Genomic DNA, 12,966 nt, shown 5'->3' on the forward strand with positions numbered 1-12,966 from the left:
CCATTCTGAATTGTTACTGTTTAAGAAGAAATGTCTTGGGGGGAAACTGGTTTCTGGTTTGTTTATGGGGAGGTTAGATGATGCGTCAAAATCAAGTGCCGTCCCACATTTTCCAGTGCATTTGCCCATCGTGTTCTTTATCGCAAAAAGCCTAATCTTTTGGGGAAGTAAGTGTGTTGCACAAGACCTTTCAGCAAACTGAATTTGCACAAGGAGAAAGAAAGAAAGAAAGAGGGCATCTGGATTAAATGAAGGGAGAGATATGGGGCGGCAATTTTGATGAAGCCGATGTCGTGTGGATGCTGCGAAAAACTTGTACACACAAGCAGTGCCAATTCCACAATAAACTCCGGTCTCCAAGCACCCATAAGGCATTTCCAGGCTGTCATTGTTTTCATGTGGGATTCAATCTGGGGCAGCGAACCTACTTTCCCCAAATGTGAGCCTTTTGAAAGAAGGAGTGAAGAGAAAATGCAGGGCAAAAGTGTGGGCTAAGGTTGCTTTGAGGCAACATTATCTAACATCACCACCACCCTGCAAACCTATCAGAATCAATGCTCAACAAAAGCCTGTGTTTTCTGATGTCCAAAACCGACTTGGAGTGTCTAGTTCCGTATGACATGGTTTGCTTGGTCCGGGGTCTTCTGTCCACAGGCAACAACCTACTTCATGAAATACAGGAAACCTACTAGGGCATCGGTGTCCGCTGCTGTACTGGCCTGTAATTATCCAAGTTGGCAGTTAGGGGCAAGTAAACAGCAACAGGGAGTTAAGCAAGGAGGGGGGGGGGAGAGAGAGAAGCTGCTCTGACGAGATCAGAAGAAATAAAACTTTACGAGGAAGGGGGGTTGGGGAGGGAGAGAGACAGCAGCCATGCAGAGGAGGGAAAGAGCGCGGTATAAAAGCATGAGACCCACGCAATGAGAAAGCCTGGCGGGACGGGGAAGAGAGGCAGCCTCTTGCAAGCGGAGACACACCGGCCAGCAGACGGGGGGGATTCGCACACAAACTCTCCGCCGTTGCCGTCTTAGGACCGGGAACAAGTTCTCCAGCGAGTGGCCCCTCAAAGACTTGGACGTTTCCTGGTTTCCCTCCGAGAGGATTTTACCCCCAGGAAGGGAAGAGGTTCGGGAGCCACGCCGAAGACCCCGGGGAGGACCTTTAGCCTGCAAGACGCGCCGAAGCCCCGAGGGGGCGGCCGGAGCAGCCCCCACCCGCACCCCTCTGACAGCACCCAGCCCAGCCCGGCTCATGGGCTGAAGAAAACAGGCGCCCGCCGACCGTCCCGGGAGCCCTCGGGTGGGCTGGAGACCCCCGTAGACGCCCCTGCGAAGGCGCCCGGTGGTGGGCACGGGCGGGGAGCATCTGGGTGGCTGGAGAGTGGAGGAGAAGTCGCCTTTCCCGGCCTTGGGGGAAGCAGTAGCCCGAGCTAGAGACGAGAGAGGAGAGCCCTCCGATCGGGGCGCTCCCTCCGGCCGCCAGCAGGGGCGGACGCCGCCCCCGCCTCGCATGCTGCCTTCGAAGGCAGGCCGGGCACCTCCAGCGCAAGGCGCGCTCCCTCTCCACCTCCTCGCCTTCGTCGTCCGCAGGCGCAGCGCCGACGGCTCTCGGCTGCGCTGCGCCACGAGGGCTGCCCCGCCGCCGCCGCCGCTGCTCCGGCTGCCTCGGAAGCGCGCTCGGGGCCCGACGAGGCGGCGGTGGGCGGGCAAGAGGCCGGCGGCAGCTGCTTCCCGGTGCGCTCCTGCCGGCGGGCGCGACCCCATGCGGGCGCCGGGCTGCCGGAGGAGCAGCGAGAGCAGCGCCCCCTGCAGCCGGACCCGCTCCCTGCCACGGCCCCGCTGCCGTCGGGCGGGCGCCCGCAGCCTCCTCGCGCCGCCGCCTCGGAAGCCGCCTCCCGCCCCGAAGTGGCTCCGCCGGGGTGGTGGCGGTGCGGCAGCGGCGCGGGCTGCAGCAGCAGCAGCTCCTCCTCCTCCTGCTCCCCGTCGTCGTCTGCCGGCCCGGTTGATCCCGAGAGCGGCGCAGGGAATCCGGCTGCTGCCCCACTAGACGCCGCCGGCGCGGCCGGGGCTGCTGCTGCTGCTGCTGCTCCTGCCGCCGCGGCTCCTCCTCTCGCTGCTGCCGCTGCTGTGCCGTCGCCGTCGCGGAGCCCTAAAGCCGCCCGCTGCAAGAGGATGGTGCGCCTGGCGGCCGAGCTACTCCTGCTGCTGGGACTCCTCTTGCTCACCTTGCACATCACGGTGCTGCGGGGCAGCGAGCCCGACGCCGCCACGGGAAACCACAGCCAGCGCCAACCGGTGAGCAAGCACCCTTGCAGCAGCCTCCGCCGTTACCGGCGAAAGTTGCGGGTTTACATTCTGGGGGTGGGAAGCGAGAGGATTTACCAAGGAACCAAGGCGTCCCTCTGCTAGCCACCCTCTTAATTCGCTCCCCTACCCCCCTCTCTTCTTTTACTTCCACCCACTGGGATCGCTGCATATATGGGTGCATGAAGTTGCTCATAGAAGGCTCCCCGGGGGTCATTTTAGTCCAACCCCCTGCAGTCTTTCACACAGTGTGGAACTCGAACCCACAACCCTGAGATTAAGAGTCTCATGTTCTATCAACTGGAGCTATCAGGTTGTTAGTTCAGTTAGTGTTTCTCTCACCTGGTTCCCAAGCTGTTACTGGACTACAACTATAATCCCTATCAAGTAGGACCAGTGGTCAGGGGTGATGGGAGTTGTAGTCCAACAACAACTGAGGACCAAATTTGAGAAACACTGCAGGGAGAAGGGTTGTGGCTCGATGACAGAGCATCTGCTTTGCATGCAGAAGGGCGCAGGTTCAGCCCCTGGCATTGGTTGGGATGCCCCCCCCCCATCTGAAACCCAGGAGAGCTGCTGCCAGTCAGTGTAGACAGTGCTAAGCTAGATGGATCCAGTGGTCGTGACGCAGTATAAGGCAGCTTATAAGGTTCCCCCGGACTGGGACTGACTCTTCATTGTCTTGGGTGGAGAAAGGTCTTGCCCATCCCTTCTCATCTTCTTGGAGGAGCACACACTCTGGATGCCAAAGTTCCCAAATTTGGTCCTCAGCATCTCCAGGTAGGACTGGGAATGCCTTCCCTTGGCTGAAAACCCCGGAGAGGCTCTGCCACTCCACATAAACAACACTGAGCTAGATGGAACAAACCTCCAAAGAAATACAAACGTGTTCTGTGCTTCTCCTTTTAATTTGAGATGCTGGAGATGGAACTCAAGAACGTCCGCATGCAAAGCTTGTGTTTTTCAATAAGTTACCGTATTTTTCACTCTATAACACGCACCAGACCATAACACGCACATAGTTTTTAGAGGAGGAAAACAAGAAAAAAAATATTCTAAACGAAATAGTGGATATATGATTTTTGTGGTTCATGCTGTGGCCACAGACATGTGATCTGACAGTGAGTTTGGAGTAGCCCAATGCAAAAATCCTGAGGATCCATGTGGATCCATGCTTTGTAACCACGGAGGAGGGAAGGATGGGGAACCATGGATCCTCTGCTCACGACTGCAGCAGATCCCCTCCGCCACCCGCAGGCATTCGCTCCATAACATGCACAGACATTTCCCCTTACTTTCTAGGAGGAAAAAAGTGAGTGCAAAAAATACGGTATGTTCTTTTGGTTTAACTAAGGGTGTGTTCATGTTGCCGCTTTAGAGCACAAAGAAGTTGCCACCCCCCTGGCAGCTAAGTGTTCACACTTTGACTAGAGATAATTAGTAATGGTTCAAGGACTTGGCAGTTTGGATAGCGTTGTGTGAGCATGGATTAAAAACTCAGCGCCACAGAAATGCAGCGAGTGCACACAGCAAACAGGAGTCCTGGGAAAAAAATACCTTGCACTGTATCCAGTGTGTGATTTCAGGCTATTTCCACCAGCATTTTAGAAGACGGGGTTGGTCCTCCAGATTTTGCTGTACTCTTAACTCCCAGCACCCCTGACCACTGGCCATGCTGGCTGGTGCTGATGAGGTTCATCATCTGGAGCAGGGGTAGGCAAACTAAGGCCCAGGGACCGGATGCGGTCCAATTGCCTTCTCAATCCAGCCCACGGACAGTCCGGGAATCAGCGTGTTTTTACATGAGTAGAATGTGTCCTTTTATTTAAAATGCATCTCTGGGTTATTTGTGGGGCATAGGAATTCGTTCATTTCCCCCCCCCCAAAAAAAAATATATAGTCCAGCCCGCCACATGGTCTGAGGGACGGTGGACCGGCCCACAGCTGAAAAAGGTTGCTGACCCCTGATCTGGAGGTTCCCTATCTCTGCTTTAGAACTTGTACATTTGGCTCCTTTCATTCTTTCAGTGCCTGCATGAAGAGGATCATGTGTGAGGCCCCTGCTCCAGACTTCCACATGTTCTTCCAAAGGTCTGGATGGAACCTACATGCATAAACTTTGGGGACCTACCTCTTTTGCAAGGTCCCCAGTTTTTACAGCCTACCTGCTGGAGCAGAGACACCGGGTCTTGATCCCAATCTTCTCGTGCTGACCCCAAGGTGTTGTGCATCCTTCAGCGGATCTCAACCCATTCATCTCCACCACTTTAAAATACTTGCTGCTTCATTCAAACACCAATTGCCATTACACTGTTGCATGAGAGGTTGTTTCAGCCCGCTGCCCAGCAAGGTGTGCTCTGTGCTGCTCCCCACCCACACCTCCAGTGAATGTTGCAAAAGGTCTCTCGGTCTTTCCCCTGTGTTGTATTTAAACTCACATCCTGCCAAGTCCTTTTCCCAGTCCAGGTATGATAGGCCTGTATATTTTTCACATGTCCTATGAGCATCTCTAAACCAGTGTGGACTTGGGAGTCCGAAGAATAGAATATATCCCTCTGCCCACAACAATAATAGTAATATTCTTGCAAATACTCCGGGTGACAGCAGGTGTGCTCCACCCCAAATTCTAGAACTACCCCCCTCCTCTCTACTGAACTGGAAAAATTGTGGGAAATGCTAAGGAATAATGGAGTGGAAAAGTGGACCAGTGTGTAGGGATAAGATAATTATCATTTGCATGGATTTGTAGCAATGCTTCTTAGCATTTTCTGATAGCGTTTAACAGTTCTACTGCACGGGGATTCAGAGGGCTTCCAATAAAGTATCTTGTCCTCCTTACAACACCCCTGTGAGGTTGGCCGGTGTTGCCATGTTTCAGATGTCAGAGAGAGAGAGAATGAGAACCTATGGCCAGCTAGTAAATTAATGGCAGTAGCAAGATTCAAGATGGGGACTAACTGATTTGTAGTTAGATTTTTAGCCACGATGTTAAGGGCCACATTCCCTGCTGGGGAACTTTCCAGGGGCCACATGCCACTGGTGGGCATGCCCAGGGGCAAAAGTGGGCAAAGCAGTACAGCAGACCACATCCCATCTGTTCAGAGGCTCCATCCACGTAAGCAAAAGGCATTTTCACAGTTCCAGCCAGGCGAAAGCACTTGTAGGAGCACAGAGCAGGGCTGGTGAGAAATGTGGGCACAAGTGGGCATGGCCCAAGGAAAATTGATTTATATTTATTGGATTTGTATACCACCCTTTATCTGAAGATTTCAGGGCAGGAAGTAGGAGTCACCTGTGAGAGTGACAGGTGCTGCATAGATACTGTGGTGGGAATCTCTCTTCTCATTATAGCCTCTCCATACATCTGTGGATAGGGAATTTTGGAAATTGAACAGCCCAGATACTTTACTATTTTGATTTCTTGCCAGTCCTTAAAGTTTCGGGATAGTTTATGACATTTTAAAAACCAGCCTCAAAAACCATGTGGACGATTCAGTGTTTTCTAAACTAATAATGTCTGCTTCATCTAGGAGCAAGCAAGTTTTAAGTTCTCCCCATCCAGGTTGATCTCACCCCTCCTTTGAAACCAATAAATGCTGTCCTCATTTTGCCTTTTTCAAATTCCGGGTAGGTGTGGCTGAGTTTGTGCAGATGGGATGCAGGAAGGCCGCATTTATGTTGCATAGTTTCAGCCTTCAGAACGCCATAATGTGCTGGGACAATGACAGCTGCGTCCTGAGTATTGGGGGAAAGTACCTTTCTCTCTCTCCACGCCCCCCCCCCAGCTTCTTCTTAATAGAAGGCTGCATAGTTTCCACAACTGGTGTTTCTGCGAGGGTGCTTATTAATCTAAACGTGCATGGCTGCAACTTGAAATTAGGGTATTAAAATGGGAGCTTCCCCTTGTTTGTAAGGACGTAAAAGCCCTGCCTGTTTACAGGAGGTTGAGATAGCTGGATGGCATGAGGACTTAACCTCAGTGCAGCTTTAAAGCATGAAACCAAATTTAGGATGCCCTTCTGCATGAAGTGACATGGGAAAGAAATATATGGGGAATGGTGACACTTAGGGAGGGTTCTACTGGGCTGCCCAACAGCTGAATTCCTATTTTAAGCTGCTTCCTTATTGTTAGTCCAGCCTAAAGTTGCTCCAGGGAGGCCAAGCAGATACAAAATCCCCACCACCAGTGCCAAAATGAAGAGGGAGAAAGAGGGTTTGTTAGGAGAGAGCTTGAACGATGTAAGAACAAAGCCGGAACTGGGGAAACCTGCTGATTCCAACTCCCATAAGCCCCCCACCAGGATGGCCAGTGGTGAGGGATTATGGGAGATGTAGTCCAGCAACATCTGGAGGGCCGCTGGACTGCGTTCTGACTGACAAGAGCCATCATTTGACCCATTTCTTGTAGGCTGTCATTGTAGAACAACTTTCACTCTTGCCAACAATATCTTCAAGATGCCTAGCTATAACTTTCTTTATATGAATGATGCTTTCTTTCCTTGTGGGACCCTGAAGTGCCTTCTGTAGAACAGTAAATCTGAGAAGGATTTTGTTGTTGTTTTATGAGGCGTTTGGTACCACTGGAATAACCCTGAATTTGCCTCTCTTTACAGGCCAGTAACATAATGAGGGAAACAGCTGGGCAAATGAAAATCTAGGTGAAACTAATTCCCAGCGGAGTTGTTTATATGCTACTGAATTGAGGGGGTGGGAGTGACTTATCTGGGTTTTAAAAAAATAAAATAAGGCAAAAGGCAGATTCTGTTTAACAGCGGCTTATGTGTTTGTATATGGACTGCTGATTTCATGAAATCTCACCATTCCTCATAAAACGATCTGTTAAATTAAGTTTCTGCATTTGAGAAACACTGCAGAGCAAGAGCTTCAGTAGATCTTTTTCATAGATTCTGCCGTGTGTAGCAATACAAAGTTATATACTTCCTAACTCAATTGATTTTGCAGCTCTGGGATTTGGGATAGCAGAATCCTGCAGACATTAAAGGCAAAGAGTATATCAGATGTCGCGCTAAGCATTTAAACAGATGGAAACATAAGTTGCAAATTTACTTATTCTCTAGCCAAAATTATAGTAACCTGCCTCCGCTGTACATTTCAAAGCACAAGTAAACTGATGCTTTGGGGCCTCTGAAATGTTTGCTAGCTCCCAGTTTTCTAATATTTCCAGGGAGGATTCTGAATTCTCTTAAATCTATCCTATGTTCTTATTCCTTTTTAAAAAAGGAAGGAAAATTGCATGGAAAAGGAGTTTTTTCTTTCCAGTAGCACCTTAAAGACCAACTAAGTTAGTTCTTGGTCTTTAAGGTGCTACTGGAAAGAAAATTTTTTTTTTGTTTTGACTATGGCAGACCAACACGGCTACCTTTCTGTAAATGGAAAAGGAGATTATTGGATGTGCTGTAAACAAACAAAAGTAAACCAGGTGGCTGGTGGTTTTAGCTGGCTGGCAAATATCTGCATCTAATATTGCAGACAGTTTGGTTTTCATAGCATTTGGGATTTCATACCTCTTGCAGCATTTCTGAGGGGTTGTGCGAATGGGTGGCAGGTGCTCAGAAATACTCCAGAGCTTCTTGTTTTCAGGGTGTGCCCACAGTGTCATTGTTTGCAACCTCAGGAATGTCTTGACTTTTGCAGCCCATTGCTTTTCAGGTTATGATCGCTTATGGGGTTATGATTGCTCAAATGTAAGCTCCCCTGTGTTCAATGGAGCTCACTCCCAAATAACTGCATAGTAAATGAAGTTATAATCTCAATCAGCAAATCACCAGCCAACTGGTGTTTCAAGGCATGTTTGGCAACTTTCATATTAGTTCTGCTGGGCAACTGCTGCTGGATGAGAAAACTCCAGGGGAAACAGAGGGGCTATCCTTTAAATTTGGCCTCCACAATCAAAATGCAAAAAGTGGAAGGAACCTGGGGGGGGGGCTTTGATAACTGAATCCCAGGAGGCTACTCCTAGAATATGACTCCTAGTAAATCTTTTTATTCTAATCCATCCCAGTGTGGGAACTGTAGATGCCTTGCTCTGTTGTAGGAGTAGGAAACGCCCCCCCCCCATCAGATGTCAAGGAAATAAACAACTATCTGACTTTTAGAAGACATCTGAAGGCAACCCTGTTTAGGGAAGTTTATAATGTTTGATGTTTTATCATGTTTTTAATATTCTGTTGGGAGCTGCCCAGAGTGGCTGGGGAAACCCAGTCAGATGGGTAGGGTATAAATTATTATTATTATTATTATTATTATTATTATTATTATTATTATTATCATTATTAAGGCTACTAGTTTCACAACAGAGAAAGATTAAGAGGATACTAGGAGCAGATATTTGTGCTTTTCTCTTCGCCTGAGGAATATAATTCTGACATGGTTTATGACTTTGCATGTAACACACCCATGGCTGACTTCTTCGGAGCACTGGAAGAAAAATAAAGAGACGTTAAAAGTGTCAGAACTCTCATTTGTATAGTGATGATTTAACGTAGGAAATAGATTGTGATGATGATGTAAATACAAATTATGGAGAAAATACGGCTGTAAAGATGACCTAACCAAATGGACAGAATGCAAGATCTCTGTGTAGACAAAATACATGCAACCACTTAATGAGACACTTTTGAAAAAAATTATATTTATAGGACTATTTTATTCTGTCTCTGAGCCCTCTCTATGTAGCTTACATCATTAGTTAAAAACAATGGGTTGTTTCAACAGTTGTTCTCCTCTGAAGGCTTCAGTCACCAGAAGAAGGAGGAAAGCAATTTTCAGTGATTCCTCTGTTGCCCCTGTGCTTCCCTAAATCTGCTCTGGAGGCTCTCCCCCCCCCCCCATCCTCTGGAGCACATTTAGGAGGGGAATCATTGAAAATTGCTTTCCTAGTGATGGATGCCTTACTGTCAGCTGAGCGACACCATTGGATAGAATCCAATACAACTGACAAAATGTGAAGACATCTCCCTCTTTAGCACAAACTCCCTCCATCTGTTCAGAAAAGCTGAGCATCTATTTTTCGGGGGGACGGGGACGACTTAAAAGTATGTATTTTATCATACAGATTTTCAATGCAGCTGACAAAGTAGGCAGAACAGCAGTAACAACCACAATTAAAATACAGTTGCTACAAAAATCAAAGTCATAAACAATAATAGCAGTTTTAAAAAGCAAAGAAACAAGCAGGCCACAAATTTCTCAGCCAGCAGCAACATGGTAACTAATAATTCTAAGGCCTGGGCAGTTGAAATAGTCTTACCTAAAACTTATTAGGCAAGATGCCAGGAAAGCATCCCAAAGCATGAGGTATCACCATAGGAAAAGGTCCTTCTCCCTAGTCATCACTACCTGCTAAAGCTCTGGCAGCAGGAGTACCTAGAGAAAGGGCCTTTGATCATAAAGCCACAGCCCTGCTCTATGGCTCTCTCTGCTGCTTTTCTCCTTTCATAGCCAGTGCTGAGCTGAAAACATGCAGATCAAATCCACTCTGAAGTTCCTGCGAAACAAACTATTTTGCCCCAACACCCAGAAGGAAGTACAGGGCACCATAAATGCAATTAAGAGCAGGGCTTTTTTTCAGCCGGAACTCAGTTTTGGCACCTCACAGGTAGGTGCTATGGCCGTTATAAGAGAACAAGGGAGGTGTCCATGGTGAGTTCCAGCACCTCTTTTTCTAGAAAAATAGCACAGATTACATGCTACCTTGGCTCCAAGAACTGGATGATATTATTATTATTATTATTATTATTATTATTATTATTATTATTATTATTCTGCCACTTTCCTCACAGTAGTGACCCAAAGTGACTTACAAACACAATATAAACATTCAAACCAATTATGGCAAACACAACAAATAAAACTATTATCTGATGTTATCTAAGCCCCTCTTTGCCAGCCCTCCAAATTATGAGCTGAGGGAGCTTTGCCACCATCACCAACCCCTACTGTCTGACATTGGGAAGGGTGAAACCTACGGGGCCCAAAGGATGCCTCCCTCCCCCCCTTTGAAAGGGTTGGGGAAAAGGGGTCTATTAGGCGGCACCCTATCACCCTCCTTGAGGGTGCTCACTGTGGCAGCCTGTTCCCTTTCCTCACCACTTGCTCATTGTGGCCAGATTCAAACATCAGGTAGCCAAGTAAATAAGCAATGAGACTAGAGAGCAATGAAGTAGAAAAACACACAAAGTACACCCTTGGGCAATCATGAGAGGCATTTTAAAAAAAACCTCTTAGCCAACACTAAATGGGCATTTCCCCAGTTCTTATTTGCCACTTTACTGCTAGAAGAACCAGACATAAATATCAAAAAGATGTCTTTTTGTACAAGTTATATATACCTGTTTTTAAAAAGCTGCCTTGATTCTGGTTTGTGTGGTGGGCAGTCTTACTCTTAAACCAGCTCAGGCAGTGAATACCAACAAAATTTTGACCTACTTTGGGGGCCCATCTGAAACTTCTGCAAAGCATCTTTGCTATTTTGCCTTAGTACCCACAGCTGCCAGTCTTGGTGACTCACCCAAAAGTCTCACCCGATGACCAATAACTGAGGAATTCCTGCCTTTAAAAAAAAAAAAGGATATCTGGCAACCCAGTCTACCCTGGCATAAATTGTTACTACATTTTGCTCTCTCACACCCTGTTTGGAATTCCAGGGACAAAAATGTCCTCGCTCGTTCTCCGGTGATGCATTCTGACACACAAATGACAGATGAATGAGTGGGCGTTCTGTTCTGGAATTCCAAGTCTCCATTTTAATCACAGGAATTGGGACATTATGGAGCCCTTATATACGTATGTGCTGATTCAGTCACTTCAGTCTGTGGAAGTTGCACACCACACAGAGCTTGTTCCAAGTTTGTAAGGAGTCATTCCTTTAGTGTGTGCTTTGGAACACCCTGCCTGTTGACATTAGGGAGACACTATCCCTGTACATGGGACACAGGTGGTGCTGTGGGTTAAACCACAGAGCCTTGGACTTGCCGATCAGAAGGTCGGCAGTTCGAATCCCCGTAATGGGGTGAGCTCCCATTGCTTGGTCCCAGCTCCTGCCAACCTAGCAGTTCGAAAGCATGTCAAAGTGCAAGTAGATAAATAGGTATCTCTCCGGCGGGAAGGTAAACAGCACTTCCGTGCACTGCTCTGGTTCTCCAGAAGCGGCTTAGTCAATGACAGCGCATCCTCTTTCAAGCCCTGTTCTTTAAGGAGATGCAGGCTGAATTTTTTTTTGACAAGGTATACACTGTCACTACTATGCCTTTGAAGCAAATAAAAGTACAGTGGAACCTTGGCTGTCAAATACTTTGGAAGCTGAACGTTTCGGCTTTCAAACGCCAGCAACCTGGAAGTGAATGCTTCTGTTTTTCAACGCGCCTCAGAAGTCGAATGGCTTCCAAGGCGTGTTTCTCCATTTTTTCAATGGATTTTGCTGACCTGCAATTGAGCCTCGGTTGTTGAATGTTTTGGAAGTCGAACGGTCGTGTGGAATGGATTACATTTGACAACCGAGGTTCCACTATATTACATTGCAGGTTTTGACTGATACTTTCAGGTCTCTTAGGAATACAAGTGTTTTTCTGCATCTACAAAGAATAAAACTATACAGTGGTACCTCGGGTTAAGTACTTAATTCGTTCCAGAGGTCTGTTCTTAACCTGAAAGTGTTCTTAACCTGAAGCACCACTTTAGCTAATGGGGCCTCCTGCTGCTGCCGTGGCACTGGAGCACGATTTCTGTTCTCATCCTGAAGCAAAGTTCTTAACCTGAAGCACTATTTCTGAGCTAGTGGAGTCTGTAACCTGAAGCATATGTAACCTGAAGCGTATGTAACGCGAGGTACCACTGTATATATTTTTATCTAGAATGGGCGCATGTTCCTCAGCAGTCCTTCACCTCTCCAGCATGAATTCCTCCCCCTGCCTCCCTTCTAACACTCAACTGTGATTTATTATGGCGCCTTCCTCAGAAGGAACCATGGTTATCACTGACTTAGAGCTTGATGGAAGAGTCTGAAATGTGTTTGCATGTCCTGGTTAAGAGGGACCTAGTTTGCGCAACCTCATTTAAGGCTGATGATAGAATAGAGGAGAATTTGTCGGCGGGGCAGGAAACAGGAGGAGCCATTCCTGAAGTTTGCTGCTGGTTTGCAATCCTAGTTTATAACTGTTGTTCAGCATGCCTGACTTCTTCCTAATGAGCAATATCTGCTTACCTAAAGCTTGGTTAGTTCTAATAAGAATTAGCCCTTTATTTCCAAGGAGCAAAAGAGTTCTGGGGAGGAATGGTTTAAACATAATACTTGCTCAGGGGGAAACCATTGGAGCATGATATGACTTGTGAACCACAGCAGGGTTTCACCACTGGTGTATCTCTAGAAGGTCTGGGGAGAAATTTGATTCAGTTTTCAGTTCTAGGTGAAGCTACCTAATTTGCACTTTGTGAAACAATATGCAAACCAAAACCCACCCGTCCTTGGAAATATGCCCTTCTCTGAATTTTGCAATGCAGTTCTCCAACCAAAGGAATGGGACTTCTTTGCTCAATCTAATGGATACTAGAACTTCTGTTCCTGTTGCTGAAACCAGATTAGCCTTAGTCTACTTCCTCCTTAACTTCACCATTATCCTTCTCAGATGTATTGAGCCAAGACGAT

At 47.5% G+C, this 12,966-nt stretch overlaps 1 protein-coding gene across 1 annotated transcript in view; it reads left to right on the forward strand.

The window, feature by feature from the left end:
* The first annotated feature begins 1,826 nt into the window (after positions 1–1,826).
* ISM1 (isthmin 1) overlaps positions 1,827–12,966 on the forward strand; it is a 30,272-nt gene continuing 19,132 nt past the window's right edge. The window contains exon 1 of the mRNA XM_083607314.1: positions 1,827–2,294. Within this exon, the coding sequence (XP_083463440.1) occupies positions 2,172–2,294 (123 nt within the window). The 5' untranslated portion in view covers positions 1,827–2,171. The remainder of the gene's footprint in view (positions 2,295–12,966) is intronic.

This window comes from Podarcis filfolensis (genome assembly GCF_964270895.1).
Source record: "Podarcis filfolensis genome assembly, chromosome: 3".
In the NCBI taxonomy this organism is placed as follows: domain Eukaryota; kingdom Metazoa; phylum Chordata; class Lepidosauria; order Squamata; family Lacertidae; genus Podarcis; species Podarcis filfolensis.